Raw genomic sequence first — 22450 nt, 5'->3', positions numbered from 1 at the left:
TCTTTTCTAGATGATTATCAATCCTATCTCTTATAACCTTTTACAACACTTTGCCAATAGCTAAAGTAAGGCTCACTGGTCTATAATCACCAGGGTCATCTCTACTCCCCTTCTTGAACAGGGGAACCACATTTGCTATCCTCCAGTCTTCTGGCACTATTCCTATAAACAATGACAATTTAAAGATCAATGCCAAAGGCTCAACAATCTCCTCCCTGGCTTCCCAAGGAATCCTAGGATAAATCCCATCCAGCCTAGGGGACTTATCTATTTTCACACTCTGCAGGATTTCTAATACCTCTTCCTTGTGAACCTCAATCCCATCTAGTCTAGTAGCCTGTATCTCAGTATTCTCCTCGACAACATTGTCATTTTTTAGGGTGAATATTGTCGAAAAATATTCATTTAGTGCTTCCCCTATCTCCTCTGACTCCACACACAACTCCCCACTATTATCGTTGATTGGCCCGAATCTTACTCTCGTCATTCTTTTATTCCTTAAATACCTATAGAAAGCCTTAGGGTTTACCCTGATCCTATCCGCCAATAACTTCTCATCTCTCCTCCTGGCTCTTCTGACTCTCTCTTCAGGTCTTTCCTGGCTACCTTGTAACCCTCAAGCGCCCTAACTGAGCCTTCACATCTCATCCTAACATAAGCTGCCTTCTTCCTCTTGACCAGAGATTCCACTTCCTTCGTAAACCACGGCTCCCACGCTCTACAACTTCCTCCCTGCCTGACAGGTACATACTTATCTAGGACACACAGGAACTTTTCCTTGAATAAGCTCCATAAGTTCTATACTCTACTTCAGGTTTTTATTTCAGATCACCAGTAGCTGCAGTGTTTTGCTTTTATTTTAGTGTTTTTTTATGTTTGACTAACATTACTGAGTTCTTTGCTAAGTACTGGAGAACGTTTATACGGATAATGCTACTAATGTGTATATGGACTTTGAACAGGCATTTGAGAAAGTAACAAATGGAAGATTTATTGGGAAACTGGCATGAAAGGGCAGCCATGAATATTAAAATTAGCTAAGTGACAGAAAGCAGATACTAGCACCAAAAACATTTTTGCAATGTTGTCTCTCATTATGAAGTGTAGTACTCTTTTTGATATATATTAATACCTTGATTTAGGTATACAGGGCATAATTTCTAGGTTTGCAAATGGTGTACTACTTAAGAATGTAGTAACCGGTGAGGGGATCAGTAACAAACCTTTGGGGATGATATATAGATTGTTAAAATGAGCAGGTACATGGCAGGTCAAATTTAAGACAAGTCTGAAGTCATACATATTGATGATTGTGGAAAGAAATATGAGTTCAGTGAGAATCTTAAAAGGAAATAGGAACACAGACATCTGGCATACTAACATTAAAGATGGAAGGACAAGTTGATATGGTTGTCTCTTTATAAAAAGAATCTCTGGCTTAATAAAAAGAAGCACAGTGTACTAAAACAAAAGTACTAGAATACTTTGGAGTTACTTGTTAGGCCTCAGGTAATCATTGGGTACTAAACTCGAAGGAGTATATCAGTGCCTTAAAGTCCGAAGGCGATTCATTTGACTGGCACAAGGAATGTAGGACTTCAGTAATGTGACAAAACTGGTGCAACAGAATGTTTTCTTCTTGAAATAGGGAAGTTCGATTATTTGCAGTTCACAAAGAGTTTTGATAAGTATGAAAGATAAAGTGTTTCCAATGGTAGAAGAGTTCATAGCCACATAATTAAAATATAAGATACTTATTCAAAGTGGGACAATTCACTTTGTTTAAAATAAATGTTTGTTAACAGATTTTTATATTAACATTCAAAAGAATAAGTATCTGAAGGGAAAGTACGTACTCATTGGGCTGAATGGTCTCCATCTGTGCAGCATCATTCTACGATTCAAGTTTGTGGAGTATTTTGAACTTATATAATGCAGCTTTGGAAAAGAACTGTAAGCTAAGAAAGTGCAGGTCTAAATTACAGGGAGGTAATGTCCCTGTAATTTAGAACTAAATCATCAATCCAGAGACTCAGCTAATGTTCTGGGTTCAAATCTCGCGATGACAAATGGTGGACTTGAATTCAATTTAAAAACTCTGGAATGAAGAGTCTAATGGTGAGCATGAAGCCATTGTCAATTGTCAGGAAAAACTCATCTGATTCTCTAATGTCCTTTATGACAATAAACTGCCAACGATACCTGACCTACATGTGACTCCAGCCCCATAGCTGGAGTCTATTAACTGGGATTAGGGATGGGTAATAAACACTAGCTTAGCAGGCAATACCCACATCCCTTGAATAAATAAAAAACAATGTACTAGTCATACCTAGGCCACTAAACCTATTGCATGTGCTGTCCCTTCAGTTAGTTAAAGTCATCTGCAGTTCAACTCAATCAATCTTATTTACCAGTCTTTTTTCAAATTTAACCCCCAGGTCTGAAAAATAAAACCATCTGAGTCTTAATTTTCGATGTTATCATATTATCTGTATGGACTTTCAGAAAGCTTTTGACACTATTTCACATAAGAAAATGCAAGTTCATGAAATTGGAGGAAATCTTTCTCTTCGGTAAGAAATTGGTTATGTAATAGAACACATAGTGTAGGTAAAAGGAGGTAGGGGGCCTGGGAGCGTAAAGCAGGGTGTGAGGTCAGGGCCAAAGTGCCTAATATTTAAGCACAGCAGTGGGCCTACGACTCAGGGAATTGAGGTGAGTCTTCTAACCCACCAGCCTTTGTTTCTATCTCCTTCCTGCTTTGGGATGCTGTGGGCCTGAGTACATCCTGACCCTGCTACCCTCGGATGAAAAGAGTGTGGGCGGTATTGCCAGGACAGGAGCATGACTTACAATTCCCATCTTGTTGATGAACGTCCAGTGCTAAAATAGAAGATATAGTGAGCCATGTAGTCATATGCAGAACAAATATTGGCAGCTAAAGTGATTAGACAATGATTGGACAGATGCATTTCAGTATGGGAAAGTGTGAAGTCATCCACTTTGGACCAAAGAGATTTGAGTATTTTCAATATCATCAATGAAGGAACGGTAAGATTTTATGATCCAAGTACAGAAATCACTAAAAGCTAATGGACTATATTAAAAGGTAATTAAGAAAACTCTTCCTTTTTTTTGAAAGTTGATAATGTTTTCTTCATCGCCATTTTTTACCTTTTGCATTTCTCTCAGTTCATTGGATTGCCACTTTTTGCATTTGTGTAAGTCATTTACTTTAACTTGCCACTATATCTTATCTCATATAATTGCTTTACCCTGTGTGAAGAACATTTGCTGTTGAGAGGTTTGTATTTGGCTAATATTACATTAAATATTACTTTGAATAGTTCCCACTGTTATAGTGCATCCATTAAAACCACACCTCAACCTAAGATTTTTTAATTTATTGCTTCTAGGTCAGTCTTATTTAAATTTAACTTGATTTATATGCATTCCTTCTGTTTCTCAAACCTTATGTGAAACTGAAAGATGTCTGGCCACTGTTTGAAAGATCCTTCCTTACTGTTAAATGATGCTGTATTTATTTTCTCACCTTACATGTTGGTTCTACTTTGTATAAGGCACCACTCCTTCCTAACCTAGTACTTGCACCAGAGTCTTATAAAACTGAACTCCTCATTTTTACTCCGTGTTCTTTGTCTGCTTGCCCCATGCCAGCCTAAAACTTGGCTATTGGCCTTAGGTTCATGCCTGTGGATAACCACAAGGAATATGTAGAGATTGATTCAGACAATACTCGTGCAAGATTGTGTTGAATTGGCCAGACTTTTTTGGGCTGAGGTATGTGGTGATACAATCTTATCAGAAATTATGCACGATCAATAATACCAACAATAATAACATCATGCGTATGGAAACCACCCATAGTGCTGTATGATATCCTTGGGTGTTTTACAGGATTGCCATGATGTGGAGGTGCTGGTGCTGGACTGGGGTGGACAAAGTTAAAAAATCACACAACACCAGGTTAGACTCCAACAGATTTATTTGGAAGAACAAGCTTTCGGAGCATTGCTCCTTTGTCAGGTAGCGAGTGGGGCAGGATTATAGGGCACAGAATTTATAGTAAAAGATCAAAATGTGATGTATTGAACAAACCTGGACTGTTGTTAAGTCTTTAATTGCTTAGAGTGGGAATTTTGAGTGATTAATATGTAAATCCCAGAACTTCTTTCAAGTCACAGTCCTGAGATAACTTAAGGTTTGAGAACAAAAAAGGTGATATCTCAGCTCAGCATTAAAGGTGTGAGGTTAGAGTCTGTCTGTATCTCAAGCTTGAGTCAGACTGGCTCTATTTCCAAAGTAGGAATTTATAAAATGTCACATGGGCTGACTGCCGACAGATAATGTGCCTTTAAAACAAAATAGAATGTATCTGCAAAGACAAATCTGCAAATGCAAATTCACCCCATAGGTGTGTATGTGTGTGTCAGGGGATGGGGGGAGAGAGGGAGAGAGTGTATGATTGTGTATGTGTGCGTGAGTATGACGGAGTATATGCCCGTGAAAGGGTGTGAGTGTGTGTGAGAGTGTATTGGGTAGTGGGGTCACCTGTAGTGTGACATGAACCCAAAGTCCCGGTGGAGGCCATCCTCATGGGTACCAAACTTGGCTAATAGCCTCTGCTCGGTGACTCTGCATTGTTGTGTATCCCAAATTTTGCCTTGGAGGACAGTCACCCGAAGATCTGGGCATGGTACCCTAGCGAGACCAAGCAGACACTATGACGATGAAAGAATGGACGCCGCACAACAATCGCCAGATCGGAATGTTCCCTCCCAGTTGGGAAACACTTCAGTGGTCAAGGACTGTTGGCCTTGGATCTTCAGGTGACTGTCTTCCAAGATGGACTTTGGGATGCACAACAATGCAGAGTTGCTGAACAAAGGCTAATAGCCCATGAAGGTGGACTCAACTGGAATCTTGGATTCAAGTCACACAAAAGGTGACCTCACCACACTATACACGCACACGCACACGCACACGCACACGCGCACGCACACACACACACACACACACACACCTCCCCCACAGACATGCCCGTACTCACAGGCATACACTCCTTCATAGCCGCGCACACTATCAAGTATGTACACACAATCATACACACTCTCCCTCTCTCTTCCCCCCACCAACACACACACGCGCGCCTGTGGGGTGAATTTGCATTTGCAGATATGTCTTTGCAGATACATTCTATTTTGTTCAAAAAGCACACTGTTTGTAGGCAGACAGTCCATGTGACATTTTATAAATTCCTACTTTGGAAATAGAACCAGTCTGACTTAAGGTTGGGATACAGACAGACTCTAACCTCCCATCTTTAATGCATTGTCTGAGCTGAGATGTCACCTTTTTTTGTTATCAAACCTTAAGTTATCTCGGGACTGTGACTTGAAAGAAGATCTGGGAATTACATATTAATTGCTCAAAACCTGCAACCCCATTCTAAGTGATTAAAGACTTAACAACAATCTAGGTTTGTTCAGTACTTCGCATCAGTTGTATGACACTTGATCTTTTACTTTCAATTCTGTCCTATGATCCTGCCCCACTAGCTACCTGGCGAAGGAGCAGTTTTCTGAAAGCTTGTACTTCCAAATAAACCTGTTGGACTATAATCTGGTGTTGTGTGATTTTTAAATTTTACAGGATTTTTATCAGCTGAATTTAACACTTGAGATAGGTCAGCAAAGACTTTGTCAAAAGGATAAATGTTAAGGAACAACTTACAGGAGAGAAATGTGCAGGCAGGGACGTTTAGGGTGAGAATGCCAGAAAAAATAACTTGTAATTTCTCAGTCGTTTGATTTGGAGACTGTTGAGCATGATTGGCATTCTAAAAGTGTCTAACACCTAACTAAGCAAATAAGTTCTATAATGATCTATATAACAACACAACACATCATACCTGAATGCTGAAAACAGCTTTTCATGAAGATGCAAGCACTTAGTTTTGATTGCTATTATTTGCTTTTGCGAGATCAATGAGCTATTTTATGAATTGTGTTTGTTTTAACAACACTCTGGTATTTATTAGTCTAGTAGAAGATGTTCTGTTCCTCCTGCACATTTTGTCTTATGAACTCTTAAGTTATTTTAGGTCTGAAAATTAGATTTAATAAATGAGGGCTAAACTTAATGTTTCTTTTTGTATGATTCTTCTCAGGTGCATGGCATCATACGCCGATCTAGTTCTTTCAACACTGGGCGTATAGAGCACTTGTACAAGAATCCTCGCACACACTTAGAAGGAAGTAAGTTCGTCCTTATACATCGCTTGACAATCTCCTCTTTCTATTAAACTGAATTCTGAACTTACTTTCTTTTTTGTCTTCAGCTGTCTACATGGCTATCCTAAAAACTAGCTTTATTTTGTCAATTATAAGCATCTAATTTGATGATGGGAAGCTTTCAAAGCACATTTTGATTTTCTTTTTGTATTTCTATCTGTACACAGTTTTGATTAGGGTTATAAATCTTCACACCTTTTTAGACAATTATAGTTATGTATAGCTATGCACAGGTGCAGATCCTAATTGGTACAGTTACCTTTCAACACTGAATAATTTTCCACTTAATTGTCAATAATTTTATGAAATATTTTATTGAGCTCTTTCATATTCTTGAAGTTCAAGACATAAAGCTTATTCAATTAATTACCCTGATGGATTCTTATTGAATGCTTTATTGGAGAAACTATTATAGGGAAAATCTTGTGTTGGGAGTCCTGCCTGTTGGCTGGAGAGACTCATGCTGCCTCTTTTGGGAGGGTCTACTGAATCACCACCAGCAGTGGTGAGGTCTTCTCCTGGAATCATGTTCCTGGGATGTGGAAATGCTCCTTAGAGGGATGCTGGTCAATCTGAGCCTGGCAGCCTTTGTTCTCAGCAGTGGCGAGGCTATGGCTGGTGCAGGAAGAATGGGTGCTGAAGTCCCAAGAGTACAGAACAGCTCCGGCCAGAGGTAAGTAATGTTGAGGGTGGGGTTTTCAGTTTGGGATCATGGGACAGGCATGGTAGGGGAGTTGGAGGTAAGGAGCTCTCAATTGCTTCCCTCTCCCCTAGTGTCCATTACCTTGATCAGACACTGTGCATTTGTTTTCGTGAACCTGTCCCCCCTCACCTCCAGCTTACCTGGGGAGTGACAAGCTGGCGTGATTTCAGCTGCCACAGGCCTGTCTGCAGCAAGTGCTATGAGGTTCAGTCCGGGTCACTTTATTGGCTGAGAGATGTGACCTTCCTCCACAATTGATGGAAGTTGGAGGGTGGGTTCAGGTACACTGCCATCCCACTCAAATAAATGGCCCACCCAATTTCAAACTTGCTATTAGTGACAGCAGAAGATTTTGCCCTATATTAAGAATGTAGCTGAAATTTTAACATTGCAACAAATTACGTTTTAATTTGATGATTCTTATAATCTCCAACATAGAGGCATTTGGATGGGTATATGAATAGGAAGGGTTTGGAGGGATATGGGCCGGGTGCTGACAGGTGGGACTAGATTGGGTTGGGATATCTGGTCGGCATGGACAGGTTGGACCAAAGGGTCTGTTTCTATGCTGTACATTTCTATGACTATGACTCTATATTTAAAATGGGCTGAGTGTTTTCAAATTGTGGTGACATCATGAGTTGCTGTTGTACAACCGCTGTGCTAGTATCCAATGAAATTATCCAGTTATGTCTGTGGTTCATCTTTGGGCAACAGGCAACAGTTTATGGACACTATTCAATACTTCTGTGGAAGAAAGTGAAAATATGAGCCTTTAGAACAATGGAAGAGTGAAAAGAGAAAATATTGTAAATTAATAAACAGGAAGTGGAGAAACTAATCAAACTGCGAACTTGCTCTGGTCCAACGTTTTTGCCCTTCGTCATTGCCTGTAAGATATCCGACTACTGATTATTTACTGGTGTTAAGTTGAGACATTAAGTTGTCTATGATCTTAATTTTCCAGTTTCTCCATAAAATTGCAAATATGTGTTAATAAATTAAACTTTTGTTATCTTTGGTTCCCATTGGTTGGTAAAGTATTGACTTCCAAGTTTTGAATGTCCCTGTCAACCTTGCATTTTCGTTTCATGTCTTAATTATCTTAATTATTTTTTTAAAAATTATACTAACAATAAAGAGACAATGTCATTGACTTCACAACCATTAAACTGATTGGATGTTTTATGGCATTTGAAATTTCTGTAGAAAATTAATGTAGTTTTGTGTTATTTTTTATGATTTCATTAACATGGAGTAATACAAAACCAAATTTCTTTTACACAGCCAGACCAAATTTTAGTTTGACTTCAATGACAATGGTTTGGAGAATGTTCGTTCTCTTTTCCCAGTGATTTGATAAACTTGAGTTTCAATTTACAGATATGCGGCTGCACTATGGAGACCTCACAGATAGCACATGTCTAGTTAAGATCATTAACGAAGTGAAACCCACTGAAATCTATAACCTGGGTGCACAGAGCCATGTTAAAGTAAGTAATTTTGAGGAATATATTTTCTTCACTTTTTTTTCATACCTAGGAAGTTAACATATAGGCATGCATATAAAACATTGAGCAATCTGTGGTGTTTAGATAATAAAGGAGCTCTTTGTTTGAGCTAATGCAGAAGCAAAACATTGTTGATGTTGAAAATGTGACATAAAAGTAGAAAATCCTGGAAATACTGAGAGAGTCAGACAGCTTCTGTGTCAGGTCCATGATCATTTGTCAGAACTCTGATGAGAATTTAGTGATTCAGAAAAATTAAGACAAAATATTGTGGATGCTGGAAGTCTGAAACAAACACGAAACATTGAAGAAACTCAGCAGATTTGGAAGCATCTCTGGAGAGAAAAATAGAGTTAACATTTTGTGTCTGGTATGACTCTTCTTCAGAACCATACTTGAAACATTAACCTTATTTTTCTCTCTCACAGATGCTGCTGGACCTGCTGAGTCTCTCCAGTTTTGTATGTTTGAATCTGAAAAATTAATTCTGTTCCTGTTTCCACAGATGCTGCCTGATGTATTGAGTATTTCCAGCATTTTCTATTTTTATGTCTAATTGTGTTGATGGACACAGGTAAATTTAACTGATGCAAAAAACTACAACATGAAGCACATTAGAACATAAATACAGATGTAGAAGGTAAATTTTTTTTTCTAATTTTTCTCTTCCTTTTTTAAGCTGTTAAACTCTGGGTATGTTTTTGTATAACTTGATGTTTTGACATGATGTTTGGCCTCAACTTTGTGGCCATTAATATCTGTTCCTCAGTGGTTATAAAGTGAGATAGGGCTGTTTGACGGAAGGGTAAATTTTTGCATAACTAGAACCACCAACCATTGACAGGCGACACCAGCACAGCAGCACACATAAGCACTATTGTCACAATGTGAAATTAGTTTTCATATATCCACCGTTTAGTAAAAACAATCACTAATTGTAAAATGTTTTGTACACTGTATGTAATTAAAATAATTTGTGATTGTATTGTAGCTGACGACAATCAGCAAGAGCTGTATGTTCAAAAGAGAAGTGTTTAGATAAAGAAGTTAATGATTGATGCTCTGCACGCAGAAGGATAATTTGCAATAAGTGTGTTTGATGTTCTTCACATCTGTACTTCAATGGCAACAGTTATATCTAATGCAAAAATGCATTATCCTCTCCAGGTAGATAGGATAGTGAAGAAGGTGTTTGGTATGCTTTCCTTTATTGGTCACAGTATTAAGAATAGGAGTTGGGAGGTCATGTTGTGGATGTATAGGACATTGGTTAGGCCACTTTTGGAATATAGCACGCATTTCCAGTCTCCTTCCTATCGGAAGGATGTTGTAAAACTTGAAAGGATTCAGAAAAGATTTACAAGGATATGGTCAAGGTTGGAGGATTTCAGCTATAGGGAGAGGTTGAATAGGATAGGGCTGTTTTCACTGGAGCGTCAGAGGCTGGGGGGTGACCTTATTCGAAGTTTATAACTTTATGAAGGGCATGGATAGGGTAAACAGGCAAGGTATTTTCCCTGGGGTGGAGGAGTCGAGAACCAGAAGGCATAGGTTTAGGGTGAAAGGGGAAAGATATAAAAGAGACCTAAGGGGCAACTTCTTCATGCAGAGGGTGGTAAGAGTATGGAATGAGCTGCCAGAGGAAATGTGGTAGCTAGTACAATTGCAACATTTAAAAGGCATCTGGATGGGTATATGAAAAGGAAGGGTTTAGAGGGACTAGTTTATGGTGGAATATCTGGTTGGCATGGACAAGTTGGACTGAAGGGTCTGTTTCCATGCTGTACATCTCTATGTTTCTGTGACTCTATGATTTACTTAACCTTAACAATGTAAATTATCATTGAAGGATAATCTATATAAAATATTCCTCCTATTAAGCGAAAATCTTTGAATTGGAGTTCTGATACAAAATGACTGCTTATCTCTTAATGTTATGCTTTTGCCTCCAGTGTCATTTGTATGTTTTGTGTGTGACATATGACTTCTAAGTTTGACTTCAGAGAAGATTCCATCAATGGAACGTTCGTCTGCAATATTTGTACATGTATATATTTGTGTTGGCTGCTTTCTCCCAGAATCTACAATGCTCTATGAATCTCTCACTTCCAGTTAATTAAAAGTAGCCCATTCGGAAAGTAGGAAAGTAAAATAATAGGAAATTAGCCTTGCTTCCTATAGGAAACACATGAAGATAGAAGTGACTCCTGCAATGTGATTACAGTACTGTAGGAGCATAATTTTCATAGAAGTATAAACACATGTCATTGTGAAGTATAAAATTTACCTCTCAAATCTATTTCTTCAAAACCTATGACAGGAATACTCAGCATAATATTAAGTTGAAGTTCCTTTTTATGTGTTACCATTTATTTTGTTCAACGTGCTGGGATATAATTTATATAGTAAGCGTCTAGTTAATCAAACAATAAAAGTAAGTCCTTTTAGAGTATTGCATTCCTTCAGAATGGAATAGTAAGACATGGTTAGAACCATTAATTGCTTAGAAGGGGAACTTTCTGGCTGTGTCCATCGTATCAGGAGAACAAGTGCTAGACATAAACTAAATGCTATTGCGGAAAAATAACTGGTCTGGTAAGCGCACAGTCTTTGGATGGCTGACTTTGGATTAGTCTTGTGAAAGATTTAAAGCCAGGTTCCTGCTTACGTTTGTGAAAATAGCAGAGAGATTGAGGAGTACCAGAGTAACTTATGAAGTAGTGGGCAAATAATACATATAGTGTCAATTAAGTAAAAAGAGAAGAGAAAGTACTTTCATGTTCCTTAACTGTAATATTTGTGCAAACAATAGAGATACTTACCCCAAGGGAAGTATAAATATGCAATTTTATTGCAAGATGAGACTGGAAACTCCTGTACACGTTTAATAAACAAATGATGGAATATTGATTGTATTTGTACTTATATTAAGATAAACCATTGGCCTACCTTATTGTTAATGTAACTACATGTTATAGACCTACAATCAGGGCTGTTCTTGTTTGTGAAGTCATTACTCAGCTTTTTTCATTTTTCTGTATTGGCATACATGTCCTTCATTTTTCAATTTAAGTTTGATATTTCAAATTAAAAGAAAGATGTTTTAATGTTTCCATTAATACATTGCATGCACCTCCTCAATGACCAGATATAATCTCTCTGGAACAGATTGTATGACTGTCTGGAAATTTAACTAGTTTAGAAAGGAAGCTTACACAACAGCTCCTTGCATAACCCTCTTATTAAAAAATATATAGAAGGGCTTAGTCTAACCTGCATACATTGAGTTTAATTTTTCTTAGAGGTTCCAGTTTAACCCCTCTCTTTCTGTCTGTTATAATTTTATATTTGTCATTTTATTTGATCACTTTCTCATTGTTGATTTATCATTGTGTTTAATCTCCAGAATGCAAATCATAGATCGGATTATAAGTAATTTGACCATATTAACTTTGCTTCCAACCTAAAATGAAAAAAACTGCTACCTTTTTCTGAGTTATTTGCATGGGAAGCATTTCTTTCCTGCAGGTTTCCCCTGGCAGAGTCTTATATTCAATTAAATGAGTGGAAACAGGCTCTTCACCCATCCTGGCCACCAGCATAGAGCCTGCTGAGAGCCATCTTGAAAATATAGAGGGGTCTAATGTTCATCAAAACCTCTGGGATGCTTCCTGAGTTGAAGATAACCAGTTATGTTTGATTTTCCATGGGAGGGGATGGTTGGGGTGTTTCAGGGCTGGGTGGGGGACTGTGAAGGAAGGTGCAGTGCTAGGAAAAATCAAAAGGTGTGTGAAGCTATGACTTTGTCAGCCCTTTAACTGGCAGTTCATTTGAGATCATTTGTAAGACAAAGCTAGGGTGTGTGTTCTCTAGTTCCTTTGGACTCTTTTACTGTTTCACTGCTACCCACTCCCAGCCCATCACTCTTAATCGCTTCTCCAAATTCTTCTTCCTTCTCCACAGTGACTGACTTCTGTTATCCATGGGGAGGTGAAGTAGAGGTTTAGAATGGTGACTTGTGTCATTACCATGATGCCCCATTGGAGGAATGGGTAAGGACACCTTGATCACTGTTCTGAAGTTGTAAGAATATTCCCCTGTTCCTGGCTTGTGCCACTTCATACCAGTAACCTTTGGGCTCATTTCAAAGATGTATGATGATTGGAACAAAAAAAACAATTGTAGATATTCCTATGATGATTAGAGAGGAAATGTTTTACCAGATTCTGGAAGACCATGGAGAGGCAGTGATGAAATAAAGGGCACTACCCTAAAGGATGTGCACATCTGCATTAAATACCAGGAGTGGCAGGACAGGGAGAGGAAGCAGTTAATAAAGCATGACAGTATCCCAGGCTTTATCAGTAAGGGCATAGAATACAGTAGCAAGGAAGATGTGCTGCACTTGTATAGGATACTAGTTATACATCAGCCAGAGTATTAAATATGGTTCTGTGTGTCACACTTTCAGAAGGGTGTGAATGAGTTGAAGAAACTGCAAAAGAAGTTCATGAGGATGGTTCCAGTTCCTTCTGTGCTATAACAATTCCAAGATTCTGTGTCATTACCTATCAGCGATAGCTATATGGTAACTTGCTCACCTATAATTCATTATGAGTTCAGATCTCACTTCGGGAAATATATTTCTCAATAATATTGAGAAAACAGTGCACTAGTAGAGTTCTTTCTTTCAAATGATATTTTAAATGGGGGCACATTTGCTGGCTTGAGTGAGGTATAAGATGCCAGGGTACAATTCAAAGTTCAGCAGGAGAGTTGAAGTTTTTTTCTTTTCAGTTTCCACTCACCCATAATCACAAACATGACATTTTCCATAAGCCAGCGCAATTTGACAGTGTTTCAGAATGTAATTATTTCTTCCTTACAGCCATTCAGATATATTCCTTGATTTATTTCATAGGGGCAATCTGTTGCAGATTTATTAATAAAACAGAAAATGGCTTTATCACAAAATTACTCATTTTCAGCACAAGTAACTTAACCTGCCTATAAGTACCCACATTTTAAATCATTGAAAATGCCTTTTAAAATTATTCATGATTTCATTAGTTTTGCTGAAGTTGTAAGTCAAACCTTTTTTAATATTATAGAAATCTTTAAAAGGCACTTATTGATGCCATTGTACTTCAATGACCTGAACGTCTAATGAGTGGAAACTTATCTTAGTAATTAATTGGATCTGGGACCAAACTTGGTGTATAACCAGTGTAGAAGATTGCAGCATGTGGATTTACAGTGGTTTAGTTGATTCTGGGCAAATTGTATTGTTAAAAGATCAGTGTAAACTAACGAAATTTATGTCATTGCGTTTAATTGACAAAGGAATTAAAAGAAAAACAGTGTATCTTAACAGAGCTATATATGGGTAATCCTAATGGAGTCATAATTCAAGTGCTTGACTTGGTTTTATTTGCAAGCCCATGTACAGTGATCTCTTTAACATGAACATATTATTTCTGCTTTTTTCAGGAAATTACATTTTGTAAACACTTGATTACTGTAGAAATAACAGCATCATTTCTATCTGAACACAGTTATTAATTTCCTTTCTCAATAGACAGATGGCAGCAGAGTGCCATGCATCATTAAGCTAGCTATGATGTATATACTGACTACTGTGCAGAAACATCAAACTACACTTTTAGTTTATCGATTCTACACTGAATTTATATTATTCCTGACATCGATTAAATCAGACAGGCTGGATTTATAATACTATTGAAGATAAGATGGCATATAAAAAGCAGGTGGGATTCTGCAATTTTTATGATGTTTCTATATTTGAGATTCTGTGTTTGCTTTCTCTGCAAACCTGCTTGCAGAACTGATATTGGTTTATAATTGAGCCTAACTGGAAGAAAGTCCTAGTTTTAAGAGGTCAAATTGGCAAGACAATATATTTATAGGAAATAGTTGTGGAACGTTCTGTTACTGAAAACATAGGGCTGCCTCAGGTTACGGTATGGTTTGGCCAGTATGCGTAGTTTTCAGTCTAGCAAGGTTAAAAAGGAAATGTCAGCCCATGAATCAGGCATGCAAGTCTTGGGAATATTCGCTTGTCTCAAACAAATCTCTGCCAGCATTTCAGAAAAGCTTTACTGCTGCCCTTTGCATTATGATGACAAAAATGGACAAAGCTTGTTTCAGGTCTCTTTGTGTCGTGCAGTTCATAAGGAATCTAATTATTCCTTGTAAAGAGACTGGCAACACGATGATGAGTTAGTAATTATGAATTATGCTCCATATATTTGTGTTTGTAGCATTAAAGCAGTAACCATAGTTTTCCACAGGTGGTTTCAGTGCACAGAGCTGTGAACATGTATTTTTGAGTTTCTGCGGCTGAGTAGTGTTATAGTTTGATTTACTTTAATCAGAAAACATTACAATGGGATATATTGTCCTTGTAGATAAAGTCTAAATTTTGGTGTAAGTTGAATATTTGAAACTTGAGTTATTCATTATTTGAAATGGAATGTTAAGGAGCCATCTTTATTACTCGTTAAAATAACATGTGGAACATCGTCTGAAAACAATAGTGATGCAATTAGGAGTGTTTGTTTTCATTTCAATTTTATAATGAAAATTGTTTGAAATAAAGATATTTTTATTAAAATAATCTGATGTTTCTTTCTAGAATGTTTTAAATATAAAATTGAAAATGCAGCATTGAGATTTCAAGACAAAAGCAGAAGCATGTAAGAATGATTGAGTTCAGTTAGTCTGTTTGGAAAACAATTCAAGTTTCATGTAGACCTGCTCTGTGGACACTGAAATTGTAGTTAACTAGATTTTTGTCAAACTAATGTACTGTAGCTAAGGCAGGAACAACTTCTGACTTGGTACAATTTTGTATGCAAAGTACAAGTGGCAAGTAACTGGATGATATCAAGTTAATTTTTAAGAAGACAGTGTTTTAGCAGGTGTAATCCACATTTTGTATGTACTGTTTGACAGGTTATCTTACTATACAATTTAAAATACAAAACATGTTGATTCTTTGGGGTAGAGGAAAGTTTTTACTCTTAATTTTCATGATTTTTTTTGGTTTGAGTAAAATGGGAGATTTAACTGAAGTGCAGATGTTCACAGACAAGTAATAATGTAATATTTTTTGAAGGGTTTGTTGATCTCTTATTGGTACTACTTATAATTTTAGTTCATATTATTTGGTGCCGTCTGAACCTTTACAGCCTTTTGTGTGGAATCATTTCACTATTAACATTTTGGGACATGTATAACTCTTTGAATTTCCTTCTACTTAAACTATACTTAGTTTAAACTTTTTGATCTCTGTAACTCTTCATGTGATGATCTTTTTCTGGGACAGAGAATTTTTAAATATTATTAAAATTGAGCAGTTAAGCTTAGAAGGTAGTATTAGGATAATTACTGTAATTATATTAGTAATGTTTCATTTTGTAGGTCTTTCTCTGCTGATTTTTATAATGTTTAGTTAATTTTAACTTTGGTATGTTCTCAAAAGTTGGCAGCTTGACCAACTTCTTAAAAATTATTTTCAATGTAATTTTGTTAGGTTTCCAGAATTTTCGTGTTCTTTATATCGATGGGATAATGGATCTAAGTCTATTTTTTAAAATAAATATATGTACAATTAACGTAAAACTTGGGATAGTTTTCTTTTGGCATTCCAGCTATATTTATAGACAACTACCATAATGAGTAGGTAGAATGAATGAAACTCAATTCATACACTTCAGCAGTGAAAAACCTCTAAACTAACCTGAACCAGCAAAAGTATCCTCCTGTAGTAGATGAATATATTAAACTACACCTTGGGCTAAAAAGGATTTTATAGATTAGGTTTATATGGCCTTGAATATAGAAGTTTAAGGGGTGATCAATTCGAGGTATTTATAGTGATTAAAGAATTTAATAGTGTAGTTTAGATAGAGAAAAACTATTTTGTCTGGAGTCCTGAACAAGGGGTCTTAGTCTTTAATTTAAAGCTAGGGAACTCAGGACTGTGATGTCAGGAAACCACTTTTTGTTCCACAAACAGCTGTTAATGCTAGGTGAGTTGAAAATTTCAAAACTGAGATTAATCAAGCAGATAAATGGAGTTAGGGTAAATATCAGCTATTATCTAAATACTGGCGGAACAGGCTCAGTGGATTGACAGAGGTGTTGCCAGTCTTGTAGCAAAGGCAAAAATCAGTAAATGGCAGTAATATGTACTGGTCATAATGCAGGTCCATTTTGAAGTCTACAAGATGAGTCAGACTCATTCGCCAGTTTTCCTGGTTTTTCCTTCTGGCAGACATGCCACGTCCCTCGATGTTCTCATCAATTTCCATCCTACGTTTCTGTAATGCAAGGAGACAAATTACTACAGAAAATGCAAATGTGAGGATGTCAAAAATCTGAAATAAAACAGAAAATGTTGTAAATGATCAGCAACTCGGGCAGCATTCTTGGAGAGAGAAACTGAATTAACATCTCAGCTCAATTACCTTTTCATCACCACTGCTGTCACAAAATACATCACCATGCCCAGTAAAGCACATAATTTAATTTCTGGATTATACTGAACCTGTGGAACAAAAAATATATTTTTCACTTCTAACAAGCTTATCCTTGGCCATAAATATTTCTAAAGTTTACCTAATTCAGTAACTATCAAAAGTTTGCAGACAAAATTTAGTTTAACAATCTCCTTTTTACATTTTTGTAAGGATATTGAGCAAGCCTGCATAAGAGCTTTTCAACTACACTATGATAATAACAGGCATACGGTGAAATTATTACGCTGATCCATTGATTATGATAAACTGATACACTGCAAATGCAAGCTCAGGTTTGATGAAGGACTCAAGCAGATTTTAACAATCCATTTTGGGCTACCTGCTATTTGAATAATGACTGGTGTCATTTCATAATGAATCTGGTATACAGGTGAGCTCTCAGTGCAATGGCGATATGTTCTGAAGATATAAAATTACAGCTTGATTCTGGAGAAGGCTTAAATCAGACAATGAAAACAATTGGCTTCAGAAACAAAAATAATTCGTAAGTAGTGTTATTTTACAGTTTCCATGAATAAGTGTCAAGCAGATGTATCTAAACTAAATTATACCTTTATACCTGTACCACATAGCCATGAACTACATTTTGCTATTTTCATTTGGTGTAAGAAATACATTTCCAGAGACCAATTGGATTCTCAATTGCTTTGACAAAAGTCTGTGTTTATCACATGACAAACCAATTTTTGGCTTAATAATCTGATAATTTAGGAGAAAACCATAAATATTGAAACCCTTGAAGACTGTATCACTACAGAAATATTTTCCCAGGGAACGCTGAACTGTAAGAGTAATAAACACAGATTGAGGATCAAACCAACAGTTTATACCAGTTTGTGAACAATGTTTAAATTTCCTGTGAGTTTTAACTGCTAGTCTGTACGGTGTAAAATATTTACAAGGGTATAGTTTGTTTATATTATTAGATTGAGCTTCATTTTATTTATTCTTTAGAAAAATAATTTATATAACTTTTTGTGACTCCACAAAATTAAGAAGTGATATTTTTAAAATCGAAACATTTTAATATTCTGAAACTGCACATAATCATTTTGTGAGAGCAAGTTTATTTGGACAAGAATATTTTACATGATTTTATATGCTTTTAATTTTTTTATAGTTTAAAGAGATGTAATTTTACCAATGAGTTTTAAATTTTTTTTTAACCAAGGTGATATTAGTAAAGTATGGTTTCAACAAAGAATGACATTATACTATTGAACTTTGCTTTTGGACTACCAAAGTCTGAAAAGAATAAATCTTATAATTCAATGTTTTATGTTCCACTACAATTGTTATTTTCTTTCAATGTTGCAAAACTTGAGCACTTTGATAAATAAAAAAAGTCTTTAAAATCCTAACAAAACTTCTCATTGTATTTGAAGTTTAATAGCCCAAAAATTCTGCTTCATTGCATCCATGTTAGACTGCTACATTTCAAATGTGTTATGTTAAATTTATAAATACAGACTTTGTTTTATGCATGTTGGTACATGTTACTTTGGAAAAAAAAAATCTCTGAAGGATTGCATTGTAATGGTAACTTGTGTGTGTAATTGCACATAATGAGGTCTGTACATGAATGGTGTTGTTCATAGGCCTCCTTCCTTTCTTGTCTCTGCGTTTCTTTAGAGCTGTTTAACTTCTTTTTAAAAGCACAGTTTTGTAATGAATGTCATACCATGTTACAAATCTCAGAAACTGGGATTTCACCAGTTCTTTTCAAAGTTCAAACTATTAAAACTTGTGACCTTTTGTTTAGTTGATTTTTTTGGGGTCAAGATGAAAAAGAAGAAATATTTATTTTAAGTGAGCCTTGAAAGGAATGGCTGTACATGTTGGGAGCATTTTTTGTCTGACTCTCTGAAGGTTTATAATATCATTAGAAATTTTCAGAAACCTAAGGTTATTTAGCATTCTTATTCCTTTAACTATTTCTGTAAACATGTTTTAATATATTACTTTAAGCAATATTTCTGATGATAAGTATTCATCATCTTTAAGGAAAATCACAGATGAGAAAACGGAAATGTGAGAAGTGGCTGGAACTTAGGATGAGACCTCATCCTAAATTTTCATTTAAAGTAGGACTATTGACAAAGATATGCTCTTCTAAAAAGTCGTAAAATACAGATAAATAGTAAGATTTTCATAAATGAATTTAAAATTGCATTTTTCTCATTTTATGAATCTGCTGAAATCTTTCAGGCCAGGTGAACACATGTTAAATAAAATTTCTAAAAATACATATTTTTAAATATTAAATGGGGTTGACATAGGGAAGCATTGTTCAGTATTTACGTTGGGTAAATAATTGGGTACAGTAGCTGCACTGTATCTCTACTTTACATTTCATACGAATAAAAAAATGTATTCATTGCAACTGTAAATATGAAATCTTTTGGTTAGTGTAAGTTCCAGCATATGTGTAGAATCTGGTGTACTACTGTAAAGGCCCAGTTACAAATATTGGCATTCATTTACTTAAGTGGATTTTTAAATTGCTGAATAGATTTTAGTCATTTGATCATAAAATAGATTCATAGGCTTGCACAAGGCAGGTGCATTGAAGGACATTGTAAAGCCATTAATTTACCTGAGGCACTAAACATCAGTAACTTTATACTAACAACTATTCAGAATAAATATTTTGTTATGAAATGTGGCTCTGTTCTGATTTTACTCTGTAAAATCTGTAACTTAGTAAATTGTATTTGTTGTGCAATTTTCAAACTAGCAAACTAAGATTGTTTGCAATGTGAGAAAAGAAATGAGCATCTTATTTATCACGTGTTCAGTATGCAGGTTTATAAAGAGAGCCACTTGTAACTTATTTATACTGGATAAGTTAGTACCTGCCATTTGTTGAAAATGATGCATCTTTTGTAGCACGCAAGGATACATTATGACACTAGTGGACCAGTGCTATTATAGAAAATTATTTGTGACTGACTGACAGCTGTTCTTACAGACCTCATGTAGGCAATTAGTTAGTAATTTTGATTTGAATTTTAAGTAATCATAACTTTGAAGTAGTACTTTCTTCAGGTCTTACAATTCTTTGAATACTATTAATTTATACAATAACATGTACTGTTTCAGTGTTACATTATCAGTTACATTAAAGTAATTTTCTGTACCATTTGGAGAGTGGCTTGGTGGAGTTGCTGAGCTTGATGAATTTGAACTGATAGAATTAATGCAGTTTCTATCATTCCAACAGGATTGTTGTAATAATTCAACTTTTATTGGTATACATTATTCACATGTTCCATTGAACCACTTCTTTAATGGCATTGCTACTACGGGCTGACTTTTACCAAACATCAGCTCAGACTCAATTTCGTGGAGGCTTTCTCTTCATGAAGTAAGGTATCTCATGCATCTTTGCTCTGCTCACCTCATTATAAATGCATCATGCAGCGATGGCACGTTGCTTATACTATAGTGTGCTCACCAATGGTAGAGGTACTTCCCATTGAAAAGACCTTCCAGGATTCCCAGCATTAACACCATGTTTAAAGTCCATCTGAACCAGGCCAAGCATTGCCAGCTAGGAGCTGTATTTTACAATACATATAGTGGGAATCAAAGAGGGAAACCTTCTGAAGGCATGTAGGTGGCATGGATAATAGTTCTTTGCAAATACAAGACTCATTTGGATAGATATTTGTATTTTACATCAACATCTGTGTGGAGAATATCAGGAACAGAACACGTTTTTATTAATAAGTGAGGTCATCATTGGCATTACACACAATGACCGTATAGCATAGTTGTCCATACAGTGGCACATGGCAGACACTGACAAGGATGGCCATAGAATGCCTCTACATGTACCTTTGACATGGGAGGCCTTATTCCAATGTATGCTGCACATGTCATGCTATGCAAATACAGTGGGAGATATTAAGTGTGAGAAGATTATTGAAACCTTTATTCCCATCCCCACCTCGACCTGCACTTAGTCCAGATTCTCGTGAAGCTTTTGAGGTGTTTGATTTTCTGTGTGAATTGTGGCTCATGGGTGTCATTTTTAAGGTCAGTGATGATTGTGTTTGCTTCACAGTGATGACTATGATTAAGTGACATAGTCAATATTGTTTGTGACCAGGATTTGTATCCCACACAGTTGGACATTTCACACACAAGATACCATGATTGCAGATGTCTTCAATCTGTACTATGTAATTTCCTGATGTAATTGCACTTTGAAGGACTTTATATCACTCACAAATAAAAGACTGCATGCTCAGACTGAAAAATGCCACTTACTCCACTGGCCCTGGGTGTGTTTTTTCCATTTCTATTGCACATTGTGATTCTCACCCTGCTGATCGGGCAGCTCCACCAAAGTTTCATGTTCCTTCTGCAGGTTCCCACCCAATTATCTTCCAACATTACGACCTTAGACCCAGCTCTATATGCCAGCCACTCTGCTTTACTGTTCTCTCATCAAAGCCAGGGTAGTTACAACTGCCAATGATTTCCTAACAACTCCTGCAGTAATCCACATCCTCCAGTGCACTTTTTACTCTCGCCTTTAGAGTTACTTCAATCAACCTGTTCAGATATGCTCTGACACATATCTGAAACAGGTGGCATTGTACCCAGATTTTCTGGACCAGAGATAGGGACATTCCCACTGTGCCAAAGAACCCTTTTCTCAGTAGTCTATGTTGAGTTGCCCCCTTTACAATTATTGTCCCCTCTGCCTCCCGTATACCACCTCTAATCCCCATAATTGTACCCCAAATTCTCTACCATGGCAATGTCCCATGATACCCCGCACAAGACTTTGATTGAGCAGACCGCCTGGACTAACCTTGGCCCACCACATTAACTGACATAGATGGACAGCATGTATCGATGATTCATCCAGTGTTGTGTTGTCTACTTAAGGGGGAGAGCTTGGGCTCACTGATCATCTTCTCTATGCATTGTGAAGGCCATCGACTGAGAAAACTCTCAGCTGGGGTGGCTGAAATGTTGTTGTTAAGCGCAAAGTTGTGTAAAGAGCCTGCCAGCCGGCATCCTGAGATGGAGACGGATTTCGGCATAACTGACACCACTGTCAGGTCCCTCATTTTCCCATGTCAACTGACTGTCCCTACTAAATCTCCATAGTCGCGAAGACACCAGGCCCTTCACAATTCACTCCTTTATGTCCCCCAACTCAACCTAATGTTGTCTGCTGGATCCATTTTCTAAACCTCTATATGCCTGTCCCCATCACCACTTCCTCACTCTTGCCAATTCTGAGGGTCTGTGCAAGACTCCGTTCTCCTGCTCTCCTCTCTTGTGCCACAGAGTTAGATCCTTACACACCACTGCACAAAGCCGATAGGCACGTAC

The 22450-nt window shown here is 36.8% G+C and overlaps 1 protein-coding gene across 1 annotated transcript in view; it reads left to right on the top strand.

Moving 5' to 3' along the window:
* The window catches only part of gmds (GDP-mannose 4,6-dehydratase), a 652848-nt gene that overhangs the window by 114084 nt on the left and 516314 nt on the right, over positions 1-22450 (top strand). The window contains exons 3-4 of the mRNA XM_043719391.1: positions 6194-6281; positions 8404-8513. Coding sequence (XP_043575326.1) covers positions 6194-6281; positions 8404-8513 — 198 coding nt within the window. The remainder of the gene's footprint in view (positions 1-6193; positions 6282-8403; positions 8514-22450) is intronic.

The sequence above is a fragment of the Chiloscyllium plagiosum genome, chromosome 29, assembly GCF_004010195.1.
Source record: "Chiloscyllium plagiosum isolate BGI_BamShark_2017 chromosome 29, ASM401019v2, whole genome shotgun sequence".
NCBI classification, from domain to species: domain Eukaryota; kingdom Metazoa; phylum Chordata; class Chondrichthyes; order Orectolobiformes; family Hemiscylliidae; genus Chiloscyllium; species Chiloscyllium plagiosum.
This window is presented reverse-complemented; position numbering and strand designations above follow the sequence as displayed.